This window comes from Nicotiana tomentosiformis, chromosome 7, assembly GCF_000390325.3.
Source record: "Nicotiana tomentosiformis chromosome 7, ASM39032v3, whole genome shotgun sequence".
NCBI lineage: Eukaryota > Viridiplantae > Streptophyta > Magnoliopsida > Solanales > Solanaceae > Nicotiana > Nicotiana tomentosiformis.
In genome coordinates this window covers 1,027,361-1,052,826 of record NC_090818.1, presented here as the reverse complement: position 1 = coordinate 1,052,826, position 25,466 = coordinate 1,027,361, and the positions used below count along the sequence as shown (strand labels likewise).

General features: G+C 36.4%; 2 protein-coding genes across 3 annotated transcripts; one reads left to right on the top strand and one right to left on the bottom strand.

The window, feature by feature from the left end:
* Nucleotides 1-14,445: 14,445 nt before the first annotated feature.
* Nucleotides 14,446-15,117, bottom strand: LOC104099019 (uncharacterized). Its single transcript, XM_009605885.1, has one exon. It carries the CDS (start codon nt 15,115-15,117, stop codon nt 14,446-14,448), a length of 672 nt encoding a protein of 223 aa, XP_009604180.1.
* Nucleotides 15,118-18,007: 2,890 nt separating this feature from the next.
* Nucleotides 18,008-22,826, top strand: LOC104099015 (telomere repeat-binding factor 4-like). 2 transcript variants are annotated; one of them, XM_070181216.1, is made up of 7 exons: nt 18,008-18,225; nt 19,817-20,025; nt 20,615-20,699; nt 21,523-21,606; nt 22,154-22,427; nt 22,522-22,600; nt 22,679-22,826. In XM_070181216.1, the coding sequence occupies exons 1-6, from the start codon at nt 18,076-18,078 to the stop codon at nt 22,551-22,553; spliced, it is 834 nt and encodes a 277-aa protein (XP_070037317.1). In that variant the 5' UTR covers nt 18,008-18,075; the 3' UTR covers nt 22,554-22,600; nt 22,679-22,826. The 2 variants fall into 2 exon arrangements, with proteins under 2 accessions (XP_070037317.1, XP_009604177.1); XM_009605882.4 differs by having other exon boundaries at nt 22,522-22,826.
* Nucleotides 22,827-25,466: the final 2,640 nt, after the last annotated feature.

Here is a 25,466-nt window from a genome sequence, read left to right as displayed (position 1 = left end):
TGATGATTCATCCCTATTTTAACACAACCACCCCTCCTTCACTAGAATCCGCAAGACGAACTCCCAAACTAGCCAATCGGAGAACTTCCTTGGCCAATGGCCTTTGATATGCCTCCAAGTGACCTATAGATTTCTGGCTAAGAGCATCCGCTACAACATTAGCCTCCCCAGGATGATACAGAATATCGATGTCGTAATCCTTAAGTAATTCAAGCCATCTTCTCTGCCTCGGATTCAATTCTTTCCGCTTGAAAATATATTGAAGGCTCTTATGATCCGTGAATATATCCACATGGACCTCATATAGATAATGACGCCAAATCGTTAATGCAAAAACCACCGCTGAAAGTTCTAAGTCATGTGTTGGATTGTTCTTTTAATGAATTTTGAGTTCCCTAGAGGCATAAACGATCATCTTACCATGTTTCATCACTAGTGGAACATCTTTATCACATTTCTCTTATATATGACCTCCTAGGAATTGAGTTCTACAATAATTTCCTTGATTTATAGTTAATTTCTTATGTTAACACTTGCAACTTGTTCTTCTAAATTCTCAACAAAAGACATTACTTGATCAGTTTTCTCATAGGACTTCTATTTCAATTGAATAGCATCTGCTAGTTTGTGCACACACCCTGATAACATCAACTTGAATGACATTGCATCAAATGTATAGTAACATTGTGATCAGACCTTTTTTAGCCACCTTCTTTCCTCCTTATAAGTCTTGTAGGATTTTAAGAAACCACTCTACTTCCCTTATGAATATTCTCATGGTCCCCCTTTACTGTGAAGAACTTCCCAAAACACATATCACCACCCTTAATATATATTCAATTCAACAAGAGTCATTGGCCTGAACATGGCCTTTTCTGAAACTTGAGATCCTCCTAAATACTTCAACGACGAGTTCTTGTTTTCCTTATAAGTGTAGGACTTAGTCCACCTGATTTCATCCTCGATGAGTAACTCACCTTATTCCTAGTATTGTAGCTACCAATAGTGTTTCCTGGTATTGCAGCTTAAGAGCTATCATGCTAAACATATTTGGTTCATAATAAGTGTTCATCCTCTCTCATTCTGTTTCTAACATTTCCCTTTTGTCCTTTGGGTAGATTATGTTTTTTTTCCTTTGATCACCCTTTGGTATAGACAATATGCTGGTACTATCTTTCCTTTGATACTGGAGCATTCATTCCCATCCTATTTTTCCCTTAATGCATAGTTCATAGCCTTATTGTGCCACACACTTGTCTGCCTCCCATGAACTCGTAGTATCATTGTGCTTGGTTTATTGAGTTTATCACACCACCACTTCACCATCAATAGTCTCACTTTCCATTGTAACATGTAGACATAAACTCCCTATAAATCTTTTAGTTGATATTCAGTTTCACTCAAGTCAGCTGCATTATAGTTGATCCTTTATATCTTATATTAACACTTGTTCTCGAGGTGAGTCCACCATTCTGATACGAACTATTTTGCGATAACCATGACCATCTCAATTAACAGATTTTTTTTTCAATTCTTCTCGCTTCATTTTTGCTGGTCAATGAATAGCTATGCACACTTATATATGTTACGTGGTCCTTTCCCTTAGTTAGGAATTCATCCCGCTTGCCTCTCGACACTTGTCGGGATATCCGTGGGAAAGTGTGTTCATCCGTGTATCACTTAACACTTCCTTGCTTGTAGGATTTTTAAGAGACTTCCCATCAGGTCCAGATGTACTCTTGGGTTATTATAACATCACATTTATCTCTCCCGCTCATTCTGTCTTTCTTAAAGCCTTGGAACTTTAGCTAAATCGCAAATCCGTGATTAACTCATTCTATGAACTCGCAAGCCTTTCTCATTTGATTTATAGTACTTCCTTGGGTTCCATTATCCCTAACTCTCTAACAAGTATAAAACCCTTTTACAAACCTTACTCTTAGTCTCTAGTATTGTTAACCCTGTCATGTACATTGTTACATACAAAGAATTTACATTTCTTAACCTTTCATATTCTTGGTGCACTGGTGGTTTATCATTTGCATATCCTTTTAGAGAATCGTGTTATCCCTTACCACTTTTCTAGACTACACATGTCTTCAACAAAATATCTAAACATCATAGCTATATGGCCCTACTCTCGTTTTATTGTATTTAAGTAGCCTTACCATTGCCCTTCCTTCCCCACTTGGGGTGAATGTTTCACATTTCGACATAAGTCTTGAATTTAGCAATTTAAGGGATACATGTTTCACATCTCTAGTCCTCTTGTATATGATTGACTATTAGGGAAATTTAAGTCCCCACGATATTAGCCTCATAAGTTCTCTACTCTTATTCAGCCACACATGCTTGGGATCCAAATCCCTCGTGTCAATATCCTTTTTGGAGTGTAACACAACTTCGCACATTCTTGGGATTTATTTATAAAATTCATAGTTTTAGGGTCTTCTCCTCATTGTGGGTTCAATTGACTCCCATTTCATAACTTCTTGTCTCCCGTAAGAGACCTACACATTTATCATTACTCTCCAGGTCATGCCTTTCATATATCACGTGCCTATGTAACAATTTTTTTCTACATCTTAGAATCATATACATGGTTCCTACACTATCCACATGTACTAGTTAATCTTAGGTCTCATTTATTAGGCCAATGCCTCTTTGGAGGTAGGTAATCACTTCTAGCACTTTTCTCATATAAAGTACGCTCATGGTACTATATACTTATCTTATATGGCCATAACATTCATTCAACATGATACATATGCCATCTCTTTAATTTTCAGGCCATTACCCATTTGTAATGTCATATGACAATATTACTTGGAATAGACGAAAGAGCGTTTAAACATACTTTGAACCTCAATGCACGAGTTAGAAGAGAATCTCATAGTCACGTTCTATCGCACGATCTGGAGTGTTGAAGAGGGGTGACATTCCTAAAATGTCCATGTAGCCTCCAACTTATAGATGTGGTCGACAATACACCGATAAGAAGAATTTTACTAGACATGGCTCCGAGATATCCTAGGACACTTTACAACCTTAGACTCTAATACCAAGTTTGTCACGCCCCAAACTCGAGGGAGGGGGGGGGGCGACCGACACTCAACCGAGTGAACCCGGCCGATCAAGCCTGTTGAATTTCTTTCTACCCAGCTCATTCATGAATAAATATAATACATATTTTTATTAATTAGACAAAAAGATGATCATGTCTGCAATACCAACTTCTTACCATAAGTTTCATCATTTTTAAAGTCTCAAATGGACAACTAATACAACCATAACATAGTTTGACTTTTCCAACACCAATACACAACCCACACTATGTCTACGGAGCCTCTAATAGATACAAAAGAGTACTATGATAATGTCGGCAACAAGGCCCCGACTATACCTCAAACACAATATATGAGGAACAAAAGATACATGACCCCGAAATGAAGTGGGACTCACCAAGTCAGCTGGGAAGAGGATGTACTGCTATCACTAATCAGTGTCTCCTATTGTGGAACCACCTGCATCCATTGAAGATGCAGCGCCCCCGGCAAAAGGGACATTAGTACATATGGAATAATACTAGTGTGAATGACAAAACACCCTCTCAAAAAATGATAAATAATACAAACAAGAATATCATAATATAAACGGAAGCCTTAATCAGTATCAAACCTCAATTTAGGGTCAAGACAGTGTTCAAATTAATTTTCATATCTCACATTGGGATATTTTTAGTATTGATATTCCATTGTTCAAAATACCATTATTCACAATACAAATACCACCGTACTCTTACCACTACGGAGTCCGATCACGACCCGATCGGCTAGGCTATCCCGTTAGAGACATCAACAACAATCACTCTCAATATCAATACCACCGTACTTTTAGCACGTAGTCCGATCATGACCCGATCGGCTAGGCCATCTCACTAGAGACATCAACCACAATCACAATTTCAATTATAATTTCCAGCATAATCACCACCATGTGTGCGACATGGTGTCCGATCACGACCCGATTGGCTAGGTTGTCTTATTCAAGACATCAACATTTTTATATCAATCATTTCATTTCATACTTTTTTCACATCTTTTCATTTCATTGGCACTGGTGGCCATAATTAAAAAATCATTCTTGGCACGCTGGCCACATTTGGTAATTCATGCTCACCTTTTTCACTTTCAAGCATCATCACCATCATCAACAAAAACAACAATTCAATTAGAGATTTGTAGTACACATGTGAGCAATTAAAAATCTTAGGCACATAGAGATGTTTCACAATATTTTGCATAATAGCCTTCGTTTGAACTTGGCTTGAAGTCGCAACATTATTAATGCACATCCCATACTTTGAACATATTCTCAATTGATAATATAACATGATAAAAGCATTTTGGGATACATATTGAACATATATCTTCCAACACAAGCTTATTCGGAATATCCACTTTCATAACGATCAATTCGGGACTTACATAAATTACATGAATATCGTGGGATTCAATTCTAAGAGAAGGGTTTAGCCAACATACCTCAAATTCACCCCTTAATGATACTGCAACGATGCACTACACTAATCAACTTCAATCTACAATAACAACATCCAATGGGACCAATATTAGTAAATAATCCCATAGGTTCATTGTATTCATAAATTTGATCGCCAAGATGACCATTTATCTTCTCTCTTATTTTCTCAAAAGTACTACTCATGCCATGAACTAGAGTTTTATAATCCAATCTTTTAACCATTAAAACTTGTAACAAATGCTTCAAATACTTCCAACTACTCATAATAAACGAGTTTGAAGCATTGGAATTACCTCTAGTAGATCAATCTTGAAAAATCACAACTTTGGTGATTTTTGTGTTCTTGAGGATTTGATGATAAAATCTAGTATTTGGATGTAAAAATGATGTTAGAACTCATGTATATTGAGTAATAATCAACCCAAAACATCATTAACAACTTACCTTGGTTTATTGTACTTGATTTGAGCTCAAAATCGCCCATTCACCTCAAGAACCCTAACCCCCAAATACACAAAATACCCTTTTACCCCGATTTTGTATTTATAGACCCAGAATTCTGGGTTTCCGATGCGGCCTTGGATGCTTCGCATCCCCACTTCACTACTCTTTGAATCTCGGATGCGGACTTGAGCAGTTGCGCTAGGGTTCTATGGTTTTGTCACAGTATGCGGTCCAATTCAGTGATTTGGCTAAGCATGCACCAGTCTTGGTTGCTACTGTTCGAGAGTGGGTTCGTCGATTTATTAAGAGGCTCCACCCTAGTATCAGATTCAGTATGGACCGAGAACTGGAGATGGACATCACATACCAGCAGGTGGTGTCAATTGTTAGGAGATTGGAGGGTATGCATATCCTAGATAGAGAAGAGAGGGAATCTAAGAGACCTCAAGATTCTAGCACATATAACAATTCTCGTGCCCCAGCTGCAGCCCGTCATGGTAGAGGCTATGTGAGTCGTCCTATTCATTCAGCACTTCCAGCTTCCAGCGATATTCTGAATACTCCCAGACCTCAGGTTCTATATTATGCACCACCAGTGTCTATTGTACCTCCTGTACGGGGTACTTTCAGCGGTTAGTCCAGTCGATCAAGCTCGAGCCAGTCCCAGCAGCCACGTCCTCTGAAGGCTTGTTTTGAGTGTGGTGAAACTCGTAATATAATAAGGGATTGCCCCAGACTTAGGAGGGGTGCACCTCCACAAATTTCTCAGGCCCCACCCATTCCATAGGGCCCTCAGGCTTCTCAAGCCATGATTACTACACCAGTTGCTACTCAACCTGCACAACCAATTAGAGGTGGATGTTAGACATGTAGAGGTCGCCCTAGAATGGGAGGTCATGCTAGATATTATGCCCTTCCTGCTAGGACGGAGGCAGTTGCATCCGATTATGTTATCACATGTATTGTTCCGGGCTGTCATAGAAATGCATCAGTCTTATTTGATCCAGGCTCCACTTATTCTTATATGTCATCTTATTTTGCCCCATATTTGGGCATAGCCCGTGATTCTTTGAGTTCTTCTGTTTATGTATCTACACCCATGGGTGATTCTATTATTATTTACCGCATGTATCGGTCGTGTTTGATTGTTATAAGTGGTTTTGAGACCAGAGCTGATTTATTATTGCTCAATATGGTGGATTTCGATATTATTTTTAGGCATGGACTGATTGTCGCCCTATCACGCTATCCTTGATTGTTATGCCAAGTCGGTGACGTTTGCTACGCCAGGTCTACTGCGGCTAGAGTGGAGAGGTACCTTAGATTATGTTCCTAGCAGAGTTGTTTCATTTCTTAAGGCTCAACGAATAGTTGAGAAAGGGTGTTATGTGTATCTGACCTATGTGAGAGATGTTAGTGTTGATACTCCTACCGTGGAGTCACTTCCGATAGTAAGGGATTTCCAGATGTATTTCCAGCGGATCTTCCGGGTATGCCCCCCGACAGAGATATTAACTTTGGCATTAATTTTTTACCGGGCACTCAGCCAATTTCTATTCCACCATATCGTATGGCCCCAGCAGAATTGAAAGAATTAAAAGAGCAGTTATAGGAACTGCTTAATAAGAGTTTTGTTCGACCTAGTGTATCACCTTGGGGTGCTCCTGTCGTATTTGTGAAGAAGAATGATGGTTCCATACGTATGTGTATTGATTACCGCCAGTTGAGCAAGGTTACATTGAAGAACATGTATCCATTGCCACATATTGATGGCTTATTTGATCAGCTTCGGGTTCCAAAGTGTTCTCTAAGATCGACTTACATTCAGGCTATCATCAGTTGAAGATTCGGGAGCCAGATATCCCGAAAACTACCTTCAGGACTCGGTATGGTCATTATGAGTTCCTTGTAATATCATTTGGGCTGACCAACGCCCCAGCAGCATTTATGAATTTGATGAACAATGTATTTCAACCCTATCTTGACTCATTTATCATTGTATTTATTCACTATATTTTGGTGTACTCCCTGAGCCGGAAAGATCATGAGCAGCACCTGAGGACTGTGCTTCAGACTTTGAGAGAAAAGAAGTTGTATGCAAAATTTTCAAGGTGTGAATTCTTGCTTGATTCAATACGATTTTTGGGTCATGTGGCAACGAACAAGGGGATCCAAGTAGATCTGAAGAAAATTAAAGCAATGCAATGTTGGCCCAGACTGTCATCAGCTATTGAGATCCGGAGTTTTCTGGGCTTGGAGGGGTATTATCGCCGATTTGTAGAGGGTTTCTCTTCTATTGCTGCACCTATGACCAAATTGACCCATAAGGGTGCTCCGTTCAGGTGGACCAAGGAATGTGAGGAGATCTTTCAAAAGCTCAAGACAGCTTTGACTACAACCCCAATATTGGTATTGCCTACAGGTTCAGGATCTTATACTATGTATTGTGATGAGTCACGTATTTGTACGGTTTTCATTGTGAGGTTTATACTGATCACCGAAGTCTACAACATATGTTTAAACAGAAGGATCTTAATTTGCAGCAGCGGAGGTGGTTGGAATTGCTTAAGGATTATGACATCAAAATTCTTTATTATCCCTGGAAGGCCAATGTGGTGGCCGATGCCCTGAGTCGCAAAGCGGAGAGTTTGGGCAGTTTAGCATATCTACCAGTAGGAGAGAGGCCTTTGGCCTTGGATGTTCAGGCCTTAGCCAACCAGTTTTTCAGACTGGATATTTCGGAGCCGAGTCGAGTTTTGGCTTGTGTGGTTTCTCGCTCTCTTCTCTTTAAGATCGTATCAGAGAACGTCAGTATGGTGACCCGCATCTTCTTGTCCTTAAAAACACAGTTCAGCATGGTTATGCCAAGGAAGTCACTATTGGAGATGACGGTGTATTACGGATGCAGGGCAGGCTATGTGTACCCAATGTAGATGGTTTGCGTGAGTTGATTCTCCAGGAGGCTCACAGTTCGCAGTACTCCATTAATCCGGGTGATGCAAAGATGTACCAAGACTTGAGAAAACACTATTTATGGAGGCGGATGAAGAAATACATAGTGGAGTATGTCTCCCGCTGCCTAAATTATCAACAAATGAAATATGAGCATCAACGATCGGGTGGATTGCCTCAGAAGTTAGCGATTCCAGAATGGAAATGGGAGCGTATCACTATGGATTTTGTTGTTGGGCTCCCATGAACTCAGAGGAGTTCGATGCAGTTTGGGTGATTGTGGATAGATTGACCAAGTCAACTCATTTCATTCTTGTTGTTACTACAAACTCTTCGGAGTAGCTGGCGCAGGTTTACATTCGCGAGATTGTCAGGCTTCATGGCGTATTGGTATCTATCATCTCTAATCGGGGTACGCGATTTACATCACGGTTCTGGAGAGCCGTACAGAGAGAGTTGGGTACTCGTGTGGATTTGTGTACAACATGTCACCCTCAAACGGACGGACAATCCGAGTGCACTATTCAGATATTGGAGGATATGCTTCGTGAGTGTGTGATGGATTTTGGGGGTGCTTGAGATCAGTTCTTGCCACTTGCGGAGTTTTCCTACAACAATAGTTACCGGTCGAGCATTGAGATGGCTCCATATGAAACCTTATATGGGAGGCGGTGCCGGTCTCCAGTGGGTTGGTTTGAGCCAGGAGAGGTTAGACTATTGGGTATGGATTTGGTTCAGGATGCTTTGGAAAAGGTTAAATTGATTCAAGATTGACTTCGGATAGCCCAATCTAGATAGAAGAGTTATGCAGACCAGAAGGTTCATGATGTTGCATTCATGGTTGGTGAGCGGGTCTTGCTCCGGGTTTCGCCCATGAAGGGTGTTATGAGATTCGGGAAGAAGGGCAAGTTGAGCCCTAGGTATGTTGGGACTTTTGAGATTCTTGAGTGGGTTGGAGAGTGGCTTACAGACTTGCACTACCACCTAGTCTTACTGCAGTTCATCCAGTGTTCCATGTTTCCATGATCCGGAAGTATCAGGCGATCAATCTCATGTGTTAGACTTTAGCTCATTCCAGTTGGACAAGGATCTATCTTGTGTTGAGGAACCAGTGGCATTTTGGACACACAAGTTAGAAAATTGAGATCGAAGAACATTGCATTAGTAAAAGTACAGTGGATAGGTCATCCGGTCGAGGAAGCGACTTGGGAGACCGAGCATGATATGCGCAACCGTTATCCTCATCTTTTCACCACTTCAGGTATGTCTCTATACCCGTTTGAGGACAAATATTTGTTTAAGAGGGGAAAAATGTAACGACCCGGCCGCTCGTTACGAATAATTTAACCCTGATCCCCTAAATTTTTGTTTCCTCAATGCTATATCGTGGTGCTGTAACTTGCCAGGGTGTTTGGTTTTTGGATTCAGAGTTAAATGGGACACATAGTTCCTAAGTTAAAGACTTAAGTTGAAAAGGTTGACCGGATATTGACTTATGTGTAAACGACCCCGAAATAGAATTTTGATGATCTCAATAGCTCCGTATGCTGATTTTGGACTTAGGAGCGTGTCTGGAAATATTTTTGGAAGTCCGAAGTTAAATTAGGCTTGAAATGGCTAAAATAGAAGTTTAAGTTTGAAAGTTTGACCGGGGAGTTGACTTTTTGATGTCAGGGTCGGAATCCAATTCTAGAAATTTGAATAGGTCTATTATGTCATTTATGACTTGTGTGCAAAATTTGAGGTCAATCGGACTTGATTTGATAGGTTTCGGCATCGAATGTAGAAGTTGGAATTTCTTAGTTTCATTAAGCTTGAATTTGAGTATGATTCGTGGTTTTAGCGTTGTTTGATGTAATTTGAAGTTTCGACTAAGTTCATATGATATTTTAGGACTGATTGGTGTATTTGGTTGAGATCTCGGGGGCCTCGAATGAGTTTCGGATGGTTAAAGGATCAAATTTGGACTTAGAACAATGCTGGAGTTTTCTGCATTCTCGTGCAATCGCACTTGCGGAACTATTCATGCAGGTGCGGCTGGCAATGCGCAAAAGCGAAAAGGGGCTTGGCCTGGGGCTAGGTCGCAGGTGCGTGAAGATCTCTGCATCTGCGAGCCCGCAGGTGCGAGTCATGCTCCGCAGATGCGGAGTGAAGAGGTGTAACTGGAGACCATAGAAGCGGACCTCTTGTCCACAGAAGCAAACGAAACCACAGAAGCAGGCGGGACCTCGCATCTGCGAGACCGCAGAAGCGGTTAAGTTTCCGCAGAAGCAGAACCTCTGGCAGTGTACAAAATCAGAGGGGTTTCGAGCTTCTGCCATTTTTGGACATTTCCAACACGGTTTTGAGCGATTGTTTATGAGAGAATTCACGGGAAAACTTGATGTAAGTCACTTGTGATCATTTTTAGTCAATAATATTGGATTATCATTGAGTATTTCGACTAAATTACATATTTTTGAGGTGAAATTAGAGGATTTGGGCCTAGGGATTTCAAAATAAAAATTTGAGATTTGGAGGTCGAGTTGATGTCGGAATTTGGTAAAAATTATATGGTTGGACTCGTGGTTGAATGGACGTTCATATTTTATAACTTTTGTCGGGTTTCAAGACGTGGGTCCCACTAGAAATATTTGAGTTAAATTTCGAATTTTTGTTGTAAAATTAGTATTTTTATATGGAATAAATTTCAATAATTTGTATTGATTGAATCGAATTAATTGTGACTAGATACATGGCTTTCGGAGGCTAATTCGCGAGGCAAAGGCATAGCAGAGTAAAGAAATACCCGGTTCGAGGTAAGTAACTTGTCTAACCTTGTGTGGGGGAAATTCCCCTTAGGATTGGTATTGATATGATAATTATGATGTGTTGAAAGTCGTATACGCAGGGTGACGAGTGTGTACACAGGCTAAATATAGAAAACTCTAATTTTAAATGGGGTATATATCTATTACACGTTAATTAAATTATTTTATCCGGTTATATTCATCATCATTGATCTATTTTTTTATATTTTAAATTTGCCTCACATTTTTCCTACAAATTGCTTTACTTGTTTAGTTGAAATTTTATTTCTTTTATTCCGTGCTCATCATTTGAAAGTTGAATTTCTTAATTAATTATTATTAATATGAAGTATTTGACATTAAAAATTTGGTATTGAGGCAAGGTTTTAAATTTGTGAAATATTATTTTTGTTGAGTTATTCACTTCCGAATATGTTGTGAGATTTTGTATATATTGTGATTGAGTCGTGAGCTCCTTATTGTGGAAATAATGTTGTTATTCATTTATTTTGGCAGGTTGAAATAATTGGGCACTTGACGTGCAAATTGTGATATTGATATGCACGTTGTGGTATAAGGTCTATGTGTTGAAACGCATGCGGTGAGATAAGGGTGGCTTGATACGCGTGGTTAGTAGGGGAACTACTAAAAGTCATGCGGTGTGATAAGGGTGGCTAACACGTGGGATGCTATTTCGGAAAAAATATTTTCTTTAAAATTAAATGTGAAGGCTCCCGCGTTGATATAAGGAAATAAGATATTGTGAATTTATTTATAATTTGGGACTACGAGGCGGTACCTCGGGATTGCCCTTGTAGATATTTCTCTGTGGTTGCACTTGATTTTGGTTACTTGTGTTTTTCTTTAAATTTATAAATTCTTGTTTTTCTTCTGTGAGGTATTATTTGCCCTTATTCTATATAGTTGAATTGTGACATACTACTTACTTGAATTATTCTCATTGTCATTATTATTATTATTATTATTATTATTATTATTATTATTATTATTATTATTATTATTATTATTATTATTATTATTATTATTATTATTATTATTATTATTATTATTATTATTATTATTATTATTATTATTATTATTATTATTATTATTATTATTATTATTATTATTATTATTATTATTATTATTATTATATTGATAAACTTTCACCCTGTCTTTTATTACTTCCAGTAGGGCCTGACATGACCTCGTCACTACTCAACCGAGGTTAGGCTTGGCACTTACTGGGTACCGCTATGGCGTACTCATACTATGCTTATGCACATCTTTTTGTGCAGATCCAGGTACTTCCCATCAGACCATGTATCAGTGAGCTAGTCAGTACGCGGAGAATTTAAGGTACATCTGCCAGCGTCCGCAGACCTCTGAGTCCTCATTTATCTTTATTATGTTGTTTTCCTTATCTTCACTAGATTATGATGTTTAGAGACACTTAGTATTTCTCTTAGAAGCTTGTGACCTATTTCTACCGGGTTTTGAGAGTTTGAATCGCGATTTGATTTATTTTATATATTGAGATTTGAGTTTCAGTTTTGTATTCCGCATAATTGATAAGCTTACCTGGTCTTAGAGACTAGGTTCTATCACGATATACTGCAGAGGAAAATTAGGGTCGTGATAATTTTTATTAGGTAGCTCTTTGTCATATTCTTTCTATTGTATAGCCTCACTAGGTCCTCACATATAAGTATGTTTTGCACAATAGTTCTACTTGTTACAAAGGTACTTTGGTTCTCCGAGATTATGTATGGTAGTATTTGCTTGAGCCTATTACACAACATTTTTTATATGACTTTGTACATTGTGTTGTAGCATTCAATTGGTCGATAATCTCCCACTGTCTGCATGTTTTTCTTTTGGAATGACTGTTGTGCTATTAAGTTCCTTCAACATCTTCCTTGTAGCAAAGAACTCTAATACACCATATGTTAGATTCTTCCCTACAGTGCCCCAACAATCTTTGAAGAAGTTGCTCCCATATCCATCTGGCTCTAGTGCTTTTTCTCCATCAATATCCCATAATGCTTGTTTTACCTCTGCATTTGTGAAATCTGCTTCTAGCATTATCCATTGTTCCTCATTCATAGTTGGGCATGCTCTAACTAGATTGGTGCATAAATGTGATTTGTTATCTTTTTTGTCCCCAACAATTCTGTATAGAATCCTACAAATGCTCGAGCAATTCCTTCTATATTAGTTATTGTTTAGCCCCCATCTTCCCGTATATAGAATATCTTGTTTTCATTCATTCTTGCTTTCATAAAGCTATGAAACACCTTTGTGTTTATCACCTTGAGTCACTCATTGCACCTTTGTCTTATGTCTAAGATATGACTCACTCGTTAGCCGCTTCCTGTGATAAGTCATTGACAACTCCTTCTCCTCTCGTATCAGTGTTGTGTTCATAGGTTCAAGTTGGATCTTTTTCTGGCAATCCAATAGTTGTTCTTTAGCTTGTTCTGGGTTAAGTACTACTTCATTAAAAAAAGATCTATTTAGCTCCTTTAGAACTCTTTTCAATCTATTGAGTTTCCCCACCAATTGGTACATCTTTGTTCCTGTACTTCTTTTCTCCCACCTTCTTTTAACTTTGCTTTGAAAATCTAGTGTTGTTTTCCACATATTGAAGTATTTGAATAGCCTCCTGGTGCTTGTGTTTCCATCCTCCCAGTGCTCCACTGTAGGGTGGTGATCATGCAATCCTCCACTCATAAAGTTTACTTCTGAGGCTCGTAGATCAATCATCTAATCCATATTAACCATAACCATGTCAATCCTACTCATAACTCTATTTGCACCACTGTGTTTATTGTTCCATGTGTAGAAAGCCCCAATGGATCTCAACTCTTGAAGGCCATAGGATTCCATGCATTTTCTGAAGTCCTTCATTTCTGCCATTGTCACAGGGCTGCCAACTCTTTCCTCTCTATTCAGGACACTATTAAAGTCTCTCAAGACTGCCCATGGACCTTGTATTTGAGTTAATAGGTCCTCCAGATCCCTCCACAATACCCTTCTCAATGCCATGTCATTGTAGGCATATACTATTGTGAGGCAGTATTGCTTACTAGTCCCTCTATATTTGACTATACAATGAATGCACTGATCAATTATTTTAACTATACTAATATCATATATAGTTGGTTTCCACACCACCTGGATCCTACCTCCTTTATGTTGTGCTAGATTTGTTGTAAAAACTCACATATTACAAAGATTAAGAGTAGCTTTATGTGCTCTAGCTCTCTTAATCTTAGTCTCTAGGAGTCCAAATAGGCCTACCCTACAATTGTGCATAAACAGATTAACTTCCCTCTGTTTTGCCAGCCTATTTAGACCCTTTACATTTGAAAAGCCTATCCTATCCATTAGGAGGGGGGCTTGCCCCATCCCTACCAAGTCTTGGTACTGATCACCATAGTTCTATTAATATCTTCATTCCTAGGTCCCTTTCTGCCTTTACCACCCTTACTTGCGCTTGCTTCTTGAAGGTTACTCCCTAATTCTTCTCCCTTCTTCTGATGGCCTTGTGGTAGTGTTTTATGTACTGCATTATTTGTTTGTTGCACCTCCTCTATTTGCTTTCTTTTCTTAGTTAACTCCTTTTTCTGTATTTTCCTGCAGTCTTGTAGTTCATGTCCAAAGTTTTTACACTCTGGGCATAAGATGGGCCTCCATTCATACTCTACATTCTGTTCTATGATTTTCCCCATTCATTTTCAAAAAGAACAGAGGTTGGATACTTCTGACTAAGTGAAATTTTCACTAGAACTCGTACAAATGCTAGTCTCTCCTTGTTAGTTGTTGCCTTATCTGCTTTGAGAGGTTTGCCTACCATTCCAACAATTGTAATCAGTGCTGCTTTATCCCAATATTTGATATCCATTCCCCTTAGTCGAATCCACACAAGGATATTATCCACTTGCTCTTTGCTTACATCAATGTCTGGTTCCCAAGGTTTTACAACCATTGATTTTTTATCGAACATCTGGATTCTTTCTTCTACTGCTTTGACTCTGTTTTTTCCTGAATGAAATCTTACCAGAAAACCCCCTCTATTCACTTGAGCAACTTTATCTATACCCAGTGATCCCCAAATTCTTCTAAAGTAGCCATCAATTGCCGGTAGCGGAGGATTTGACCCTAATACATAGCATATAACAACCGACTTCCAGTAAACTATTTCACCGTCAATATCTTCCATTGTTATTTTGACATTCTTCTTACTAGCTTCATCACTAGTCAGATATAATCCCTTAACTTCCGGAACGGGACCTACTATCTTACTCCATGAGTGAGCTTTGGATTTCTCTATGATCCTAGGGTTTTGGTTAGTACCAATTTCCCATGCACTTTCTTCCTCCACCATGTCTGCCTAAGACGGTCTTCTCTGGTCAATTGTTGTGGGAGTTGAATCTACTCTTACTGGAGAACTTATCGCTGGAATCATCGTTGGTGCCGTCGAGGAGGGCGGCTTAACCCTAGCGGAATAATTCCTTGTATAACATTGATGTTCTTAGTATTCTTTGCATCTGCTGATTGCAGAACATTCCTTTTTCTTGGATTGTTACAGGGATTACTCCCCTGAACTGGTTGCCCTCTCCTTCCGTTCTTCGTTTTCCTCATCGTTCAGTCGCAACTAAGAGAAAAAGTCATGCTAGAGAGAAGAGCTCTCTAACTTATTTTAAAGAAGATTTGATGTTGTTTAGATCAAAGTTAAAAAGAGAATAGTTACTCTATGATAAAGTGAATTGTAAAACTTAAACATATGCTAAAAACGAAATTCATCCCTATAACTGTATAATATGCCATGTTAATTCATACTCTTATAAGAGAGTGTCATTATTGAGGATAGAATGAAAATGTTAACATTCTTTTTAGAATATAGTAAAAAGAAAAGTAAAATACATAAATTGAAATGGAAGGAATAATTAACGAGACCACAATGCATGCCCTTAAAACTAGTCTTTATATTAAGAATGATTAAAAGACTTTAGTGGAATATGTAACACAAACTAATAAAGTGTAAAGAATGTATTAAGTACGTTTCATAGTTCACTTTTCTTTTAATTTCAACAAATAGTTAAAGAATTAAAGTACTTACATAACAGAAAGTTTAGGACCATAATTTAAAAAGTGCACTTTATCGTTACAATATTTCTCGGCATCTTCAAAAGATCGCATTCCTATATATATATATATATATATATATATATATATATATATATATATATATATATAGAGTACTTGAGAATTTGAAGCCTATGACTTGCATGTGGCACAAAGGTATATATACATGTCTACCAGGGGGACAATACTAGGTTTATATACTAGTCTAAATTAAGAGCAAGTGGTCCTTAATTGATATCGACTTATATATATCTCTTCAAGGGGAGAGCCTTCAAAACAACGGTAAGGTTGTCTACATGTGACCTATAAGTTACGGGTTCAAGCCATGAAATCAGTTACTAATGATTATATCAGGGTAAACTGCCTATACATTATAGAAGCGAATCCAAGATTTAAACTTCATGAGTTCATACATCGATTTCAAGTATAGTAATTGAGCTCTAGTAATTTTTTTTATAGATAGTTAGTGGACTTCTTACTAGAAATACACTATCTGCACAAAAATTATCGGGTTCCGAGGAACCCATAAAGTATGCACTAGACCTATCACCGCTACATTATACCCCTTGAGGTATGACCCTTACCCAGACCTGTGTGAACGTGTAATGTTTCGTGCATCGGACTATCTATCTATTTATATATTTATATAATATTATTTGGTCACATTCCAACTCCCAGTCTTTTATTTCTTTTTCATTGTTTTTTGGTTTGGTAGTAATTGGTTTCACTTGGACACACGAGCTATTTGTATATCATTCCCTTTATAATTTTGAATTTTAAAAAATAATCCTTTTAGATCTCTTAGGTATAAAAGACATATCTCTTACGTGTAAAAGTAAATCTCCCATGTGTAAAACAAAAAATAAGATCATAAAACTAAAAACAAATTTGTAAAGAGCCAAAATACCAATTGACCAGCACGTTCTTTGAGAAATGTGGGCACAATGTGAATATAGATGCTTGTGAATTATGGGTCTGATTACTGAGGAATCTCCTACTTGTTTTCCTTTTATATGTTTGGATTCTGTTTTAGGGATATTCTTTTAAATTAAGAGCATCTGTTTATTTACATCCCCTTTTAGTTCTAGAAACTAAAAATTAAAGGGCATAACAGGTTAAATAGACCACTAAACCATGAGTCTACGTGGACAACACAATAACATAGTTTGAAGTTTATAGGTTTTGAATTTGACATCGAATCAATAGCTCGTTTTTGTTAGTAAGTTCATAATTAAATATTTATAAATATTTAATGAATTTTCTAATATGAATACAGGATCTAAGCAAAAATTATTGAACCCGTACTTTATATATATATATATATATATATGGCATCTCTCTTGCAAGAAAAAATGCTTAGGCAAATAAACTTTCCCAAATATGTTGGTATACCCATCGTATATAAATACTTAAGGTCCATATCTTCAATTCTTTAAACTATTGTAGTTGCTTGTTATCGATCTATTTTTAATTATTATTATTTGGATTTTATCAAGTTAGGCTTTTTTATTTTTAGTAATTTATATGATTTTTTTTTCTCAGGATATTACTCTTATCTTCTTATATAAAATTTGATATTCAAGGAGTTCAACCTTCTTCATATTGCAGGATACTTGCATTCTATTTGGTGATTTTACGAAACATAAACGGGCTTATTTTTACAAAGAAAAAATAATGCTCCCAAAAATAATCACTAAAGAAATAAATTATCTTGATGGTGTGGGCGGAGGTTATAGCAGTGGCGAAACAAAGTATGTAGTAAAAATTCAAAAATTGTAAAGTTTCAAGTTTAAGATTTAAACCTATAACCTAAAGTAATTTTTGAATTTTCTTTATTATTATAGTAAAGCTTCCCTTATGCCAATAATATACATAAAAATTATTTATACCTTTTTGCATAGTACAATTTTTTACAAAAGAGATTCTTGGGTTCCAGATTCAAAGCATATCAGTATAAATGTATAAATTGAAGAAATTCCCAACTTATTGGGTTAGGAAAACCAAAACAATTAAAATAACAAGGTTCAAGTTGCAAAATAAATAGTTGAGGGGCCAAAACATCAATAAACACAAAAACCCCAACCGAAGAAGTAAACGCCGTTTTAAAAAAAAACAAAAAACAAACAGAGGATCAGTTCAGAGGAGGGTTTAAGAAGCAGCTGCAGCAGCTGGTAAAAGATAAAATTGAGAAAAAGAGATGGGAAATCCAAAGCAAAAATGGACATCTGAAGAAGAAGAAGCACTTCGTGCCGGCGTCGCAAAGCACGGAGCTGGCAAATGGAAGAATATTCAAAGAGACCCTGAATTCAATCACCTCCTTTACTCTCGCTCCAACATCGATCTTAAGGTTTTCCTTTTTTCCTTCCAATTTCTTCTGAATTAACATCGGGGAGACGAAAAGTTTTGTACTTGACCTGTCTTTTGTAAAAAGAATTTAATTTATAGGGATCTTTACCCAAATAGCCTGTCATATTTACGGTATACATTGATTATGCATGGTTATACACATATTATACATGAATTATACATATATGTATATTCACCTATTATTTTTAGTTTAAACAGGTGGGCGGCTATTTGGATTAATTCTTCTAATTTATATGCACTAGCGGTATATAAAATATTTACACAATCATGTCACGTGTTCGAGCTGTGGAAATAGCCTCTTGTAAAAATGTAGGGTAAGGCGCGTACGACAGACCTTGTGGTCCGCCCCTTCCCCGGACCCCGCGCATAGCGGTAGCTTAGTCTACCGGGCTGCCTTTTTTTTTTTTACACAATCATGTCACGGTATAGAAGTGGATGTGCCATAGCATATCTATGTTGCCGGCTTGATTACTGAGAATATTGGCAGGAATATGTTTTCATGTAATTAGTGAGATATTCGTTTAATGTATTCCATTAGTGTTGCTGTATTAGAATTTAGAGGAAAATGTTGGAGTGCAGACATGAGATTGTTTTTTAGGTCAAGATCAAATTTAAGTCTATATTAACTGAAGATGAAGTTGATATGTTGTAACTAGTTGCAATTATTAGCCAGAAATTTTAACAAGGAGTCAAAAAAATGCAAACTTGCACAGTGAATGAATATACACATTTCTATCAAGGGATTTCAACAATTCACATATACACAAAATGTTTTGTTTGTATCCTATTTGTACAGTGTAGTTTTTAGACGTAGGGGATTCAATCGTGCTGCATATTTCAAAGTGCTGAAAGTTTAGTTTTCAAAAAATTACTTCGATGACCTATATGATAGGAATTACCCTATTACCATAGAAGCTTAGATCTATGAAAGGATATTGTAGATATGTGTAATGAAAGATTGTTAGTGATTACAACAGGGACGAATGAACTTTGGCAGCTATATTTTTTTAAGTTACTGATAAAAAAGGAAATTTGGCAGCTAAATTTTTTCAAGTCAACTTTGGCAGCTATAGGTAAGGGGACAAGTTTATGATACTGACCAAGAGGAAACCTTCTTCCAACATCATCTAGCCAGCAACTTGTCTCCTTCTTTAGCTTCCTGTACGGCGTTCTAATGTCTGTTGACCATTGCCAAGTCGTTGTGATTTTGCTACATTTCAAGCGACCTAGATTTAATACAGATAATTTTTGAAGATATTTGCTTGTTCCTAGGTTGAACACCTGCTTGCAAGCTGTGTGTTTTGCGATTTCTGGCCTTAAAGAATAGTTATTTATGACAGATAAGCATACGTCCAGTGAAGATTGCAATTTTACAGTTAAGCATTGATGTAATATACTAATGCTTTCCGGTAGATGTAATCTGTTAGCCTAATGTTTTGAATCCCCTTGCCTCTTAATGCTTGCGGAACGAAGAAGCTGATTTGGATGTCTATACGAATCTTATGGTTTTCTTGCATTGAACTGTTCTTTTCATTTTATCTTCTAAACTTCTGGCATCACATTTCATATAGGATAAATGGAGAAATTTGAATGTTAGTGCCAATGGACAAGGACCAAGAGATAAATCTAGGACACAAAAAGTGAAGGCTGATGCTCCTGCAGCTCCATTGCTCATCACACAGGCCCCTGTTTCCTCAACTCCAGTTCTACAAGATGCAGCAGCAGACACCATCATGGAAGATTCTTCAAAATGCGCATTAGACGGAAAAACTACTTCTAAGTTTGTCTTTCTGGATTTCCTTTTCAAATTCTTGAATAATTCACAGAACGAGATGTTAAATCAAATCCATATTCTTTGAGATAATGATTTCATCTTGGTCAAACTTTTTTTATTGTTAAATCACACTGATTTGGAAAAAAGATAAGCAATAGTTATGGTAATCTATTAGCTACTGATTATGGGGTGAAACAATCTGGTCCAACATGGATAGTAGTAAGGACTCAAAGATGTAATTTTACTGTTTGCCCGTTTACTGTCTAAATAAAGAGTCATATGTCTCAAATTGACCATATTAGAATTCCTGCAACACAGTGCTTGATGAATACTCATCATTTCCTGGTATCTCAAATAAAATATTAATTTAGTTGTGATGAATGCTCATTATTTTAATATTTTAGCTGGATCTACTGCAGAGAACCGCTTGCATCTCCTACCAAATAATTGAATATAGGTGGAAGAACAAAATATATAACAGTGTTTGATAGCCGTCTGTGTACATTACCATTTTTCGTTTTTCTTCTCTCATAGTTCCTAGTAATTCCGTTCATGTTTTCTTGAAATAATATTATTGCTTTATTCTTATTCTTAGGTACAATCAAATGATATATGATGCACTTTCAAGTCTAAAAGAGCCAAATGGATCAGACACAAGCACAATTGTTAACTTCATTGAGGTATAAAGCAGCACCATTATACTTTCTGGTTTTCTCTTTTGACTTTTCTAGCCATCCATGAGGTATTTGATACTTCTGCTTACTCCTTGACATTCAAATAAACTGTTATATTTTACTAATAGTACTGTGAATTAGGCAATCCCTGTGATTTTGACCATTCAGAAATGAATTTTAAGTTTTCTGAAGCTAGATAAAAGTGCTATCAATAATAACAATAGGATTTTCTACAAACTATAAAGCAGTTACAGTTCCAAGGTCATTAAAATGATAATGTGGCGTAGCCATGTATGAGATGAAGACCTTTACTGTCGTCCAACATAAAGACCTAAAGAATATGTGTTTGTGTTTCTTGTTTACATCTCCATGTTTTCTTAGTCATACTTGAAAGATAAGTATGACACAGACAGAGAGGATAAAATTACAATCCCTCAAGATATCCAGGTTTTCTCTCTGTGGCAAAGAGAGCTAGAATTCATTCCAGGAAAAAAAGGAAACCATTTCAACTTTAATTAATGAACAGAACAAAACTTTTTTTCAAAAGATTTCATTTCAAATTGGTTAGTGAAGAGAACTAAAAACTTACTCCCACCGCCTAGCAAGAAATCGTTGCAGACCTGCTGCACACATGGAAGAATGATTGCAGAAGTATGTCATATGGAATTCAAGATTTTGAGGTTCAATAATTCTAATAGTTGTTTTTTATTATCTGATAAAATAGTTAGTTCATTAATGTATTTGCTGGTTGATCATAATTCAATGCATAATACTCTATGCGAGAATTGACTGAAGGAAACCTTTCTTATTGTTTTTGTATCTACTGCAGCAAAGGCATGAGGTGCCCCAAAACTTCAGAAGGCTGCTGAGTTCTAGGCTGAGGAGGCTTGTTCAACAAGACAAACTTGAAAAGGTCGCCTTGTTTTTGTTCTCATTTATCAGTTGGGTTACTGGTAACACTTTCTTTTGTAACTTCTTTTGGCGCCAGAAGACTGCTCTGGTTTTTAAACATAAAGCTGCATGTGCTTGTTTTTCGACTTTCTTGAAGAACTATAAGAAAAAATCATCTAAGTAGAACCGACACTCCGGAACACCCTTATAAAGCTAATAGCTTGCTTGAATGAGTATGCTAAGTTTCATTACCAGTTTTCAGATGTTTGAAGCTGGAGTAGCGGCACAATTAAGGTCATCATAACCAAGTTGTGCAGTGTCTCATTCATATATCATTATGTGGCTTAGGTGCTTTACATCAGTAAAGTGCATCTTTTCAGCAGCCTCTCTCTTTTACCACATAATGATCTGTATGATTTATGGATTTTTGAAACTGGAATCAAAGACAAGCTAAAGAGCGTGAAGGAATTAGTTGTATACTTGCTGAACCACCGAATACTGCATTCTGATATTCACCTGACTATTAAAATTCTGAATTCTGGCATTTTGGTTTGCGGAATCCACTGCAGTTTGAGAATTGCTACAGGATTAAGAAAGAGGTGTTAGAAAGAACAAAGACAGCTACCCCAAAACAAAAACATGTTGGGCCAAGACAGTTTCCAAGTAGTACCTATCTTGGTGATACTGTTGAAGAAGCAGCAAAGACTGCTGTCTATAAGGTTGCAGAAGCTGACAATAAATCATTTGTAGCAGCTGAAGCAGCTAAGGAAGAAGCGAGAGTTTCGAAGATGGCTGAAGACCAAGATAGTTTACTGCTGTTGGCGAAGGATATTTTTGACAGATGTATGTTTTCTTCCTATCGTCTTGTTTGTATGTGGTGTATTTTAAATTGTCTTGTTTGACATTTATTTATATCCTTATTTTCTTGCATCCTCAGGCTCACATGGCGAAATTGTGCTAATGGCATAAAATGGTCTTTCCCCTATTTTGTAAAGTCGGAACCAGCTGTTCAGAACCTCTATAATATGTTATTCTATCCGTATCAAGCAATTAGTGATATGTGGTTTGTTGTTAATTTAAGTATTAGTTAAGACCTTTGCACAGGTTCTCTCCTATTATGTATTCAGCGTAGCAAAAATTGGAGAGGGATAGAGAGATTATTATAAAGCTAGAGATTTGATGCTTGTAAATCATCCAGTTCTTTCTACCTGGCAAAATGATAAAGAGTACTCTGCTTTTACATTCTGCTGAGTAGGTTTAGCACAACTTAGTTAGGAGTATTATCACTGTTGTTCTTCTACTGGCGGTAGGTATTAGAGTTGAAGATTTTGTCCTGCAAAAGAATAACGAAAAAACTATTAGATGTTATAAAATACGGCAAAGGGCCAAATATACCCCCTCTACTTTCGAAAATGGTCTAAGAATACCCTTCATTATACTATTGGGTTATCTATACCCCTGCAGTCATACTTTGGGTTCAAATATACCCCTCATCTAAACGGAGGGACACGTGTTATCGCCATGTTGGTCAATTCTAAATATCTCCTAATTAATTAAAAAGACTCATTACTTATACCCTAAATATTTTTTTTTTTGTAAAAACTAGAAAAAACTAAAAACATTTTTTTAAAAAAACTGAAAAAAACGAAAATATTTTTTTTTCCAGTTTTTACAAAAAACATTGCTTTAAAAAAATTGAAAAATATTTTCTAAAATAATATTTTTGTAAAAACTGATGAACAAAACTGAAAAGCAATTAAAAACTGAAAAAAAACTGAAATATTTTTAACTAAAAATTTAAAAAAAAAAAAAGAAAATATTTGTTTTTTCAGTTTTTATAAAAATATTGCTTTAGAAAATTACTTTTTTGTTTTTGTTTTTCAATTTTTACAAAAATATTATTTTAGAAAATATTTTTCAGCTTTTGTTAAAGCATTTTTTTTGTAAAAACTAGAAAAAAAATGTTTTCGTTTTTTTTCAGTTTTTAGTAAAAAAAAAATCAGTTTTTTTCAGGTTTTACAAAAAAATTTGCTTTAGAAAATTGATTTTCAGCTTTTTTTTTTTCCAATTTTTTATAAAAACATTGTTTTAGAAAATATGTTTTAGTTTTTTCTAAAGCAGTTTTTTTGTAAATACTAAAAAAAAAAATTCATCTTTTTTAGTTTTTAGTAAAAGTAATTTCAGTTTTTTTTTCAGTTTTTACAAAAAAAAATTGCTTTAAAAAATTATTTTTCGGGTATGGGTAATGAGTCTTTTTAATTAATTAGGAGATATTTAGAATTGACCAATAGGACGATGACACGTGTCCCTCCATTTAATTAAGGGGTATATTTGAACCCAAAGTATGACTGCAGGGGTATAGATAACCCAATAGTATAACGAGAGGTATTCTTAGACAATTTTCAAAAGTAAAGAGGTATATTTGGCCCTTTGCCGTATAAAATAAAGACTATAAAGTAAATAAACTGAAGACAAGTATAGAGAGAGATTGATATATTATTCAACTTTAAATTGATGTACATAATGAACTGAAAACTCCTTTATTTATAGAAGAAAGGAAGCAGTTGCGAGACTTTTCAGGAAGCAGCTGCGAGTCTTTTCTTGAGCTGTTTGTAACCTGTCTGCATGAGCTGCTTGCAACCTGTCTGTTTAATAAGAAGCTGCTGCAAATCATTTCATTTAGTTGCTTGCAACATGCATGCATCAGCTGTTTGTAGATAAACTTCAATAGAGTACCAAACGGATAATCTTCTTCTGGAAGATTATCTATAGCGGAGTAATAAATAGACATCCACATTATAATTATTTTCATAACACTCTCCCTTGGATGTTCATTAAAAGATATTATGCCTCGTTAAAACCTTACTAGGAAAAACCTAGTGGGAAAAATTCTAGTGAAGAAAAAAGAATACACATATTTAGTAATACGCAATTCTAGCCGCCTCATTAAAAATCTTACAAGAAAAACCCCATGGGAAAAACCTTAGTAAGAAAAAAAGAGTATTTCACTGTCCATGATGAAATCCTTGTTCCAAATATTTGAGTCTCCGCATACCAATCTTGTATACCATCTTCTCAAAAGTTGAAGTTGGCAAACATTTAGTGGACAAATCTACTGGATTGTCATTTGAACGGATCTGTTGCACATCGATATCACCATTTTTCTGAAGATCATGTGTGTAGAATAATTTTGGTGAAATGTGCTTTATTCTATCTCCTTTTATAAATCCTCCCTTTAATTGGGCTATGCATGCAACATTGTCTTCGTATAATATTGTGTTTAATCACATTCCAACCCATATTTTTTCTCGAATAAAATGAATCACTGATCTCAATCATACACATTTCCTACTTGCTTCATGAATAACTATTATCTCAGCATGATTTGAAGAAGTAGCAGCAATAGATTTTTTTGTGAAGTGCCATGATATGACAATACATCCACATGTAAACACATATCCGATTTGAGATCGATGATTAGATAAATAACTTGCATCTGCATAACCAATATGATTTGTATAACATTTGTTAGCATTAGCAAGATACATAAGTGCACCAATTGCACTAAGATAGAGTATTTCAGGACCAAGGAGTTCCTCATCCTCTTCTAAAGGTTAGAACGGATCCTTATTTACTTCAAGTGATCGAACACCCATTTGGTGTACTTAATGGGTGTGTTTTGTCCATGTAAAAGCGTTTTAAGATATTTTCTGTATAGACAGATTGATGGATAAATATCTCTTCTGCTAAATATTCAATTTGCAAACTAAGACAAAGTTTTTCCCTTTGGAGCTCTTCTGGAGTTCCTTAAGATTTATGTCATTAACATAAACAGCAAGTATAACAACTCTGATAGTGTTTTCTTTGTAAAAACGCATGGAC

Bases quoted from the DNA above. Each gene is read 5' to 3' on its own strand.
- LOC104099019 (XM_009605885.1), bottom strand. From the start codon at position 15,117: ATGGTGGAGGAAGAAAGTGCATGGGAAATTGGTACTAACCAAAACCCT.
- LOC104099015 (XM_070181216.1), top strand. From the start codon at position 18,076: ATGGGAAATCCAAAGCAAAAATGGACATCTGAAGAAGAAGAAGCACTT. The intron at 20,026-20,614 runs GTTTGTCTTTCT...TCTTATTCTTAG, and splicing joins GACGGAAAAACTACTTCTAA to GTACAATCAAATGATATATG. The intron at 21,607-22,153 runs GTCGCCTTGTTT...AATCCACTGCAG, and splicing joins AACAAGACAAACTTGAAAAG to TTTGAGAATTGCTACAGGAT.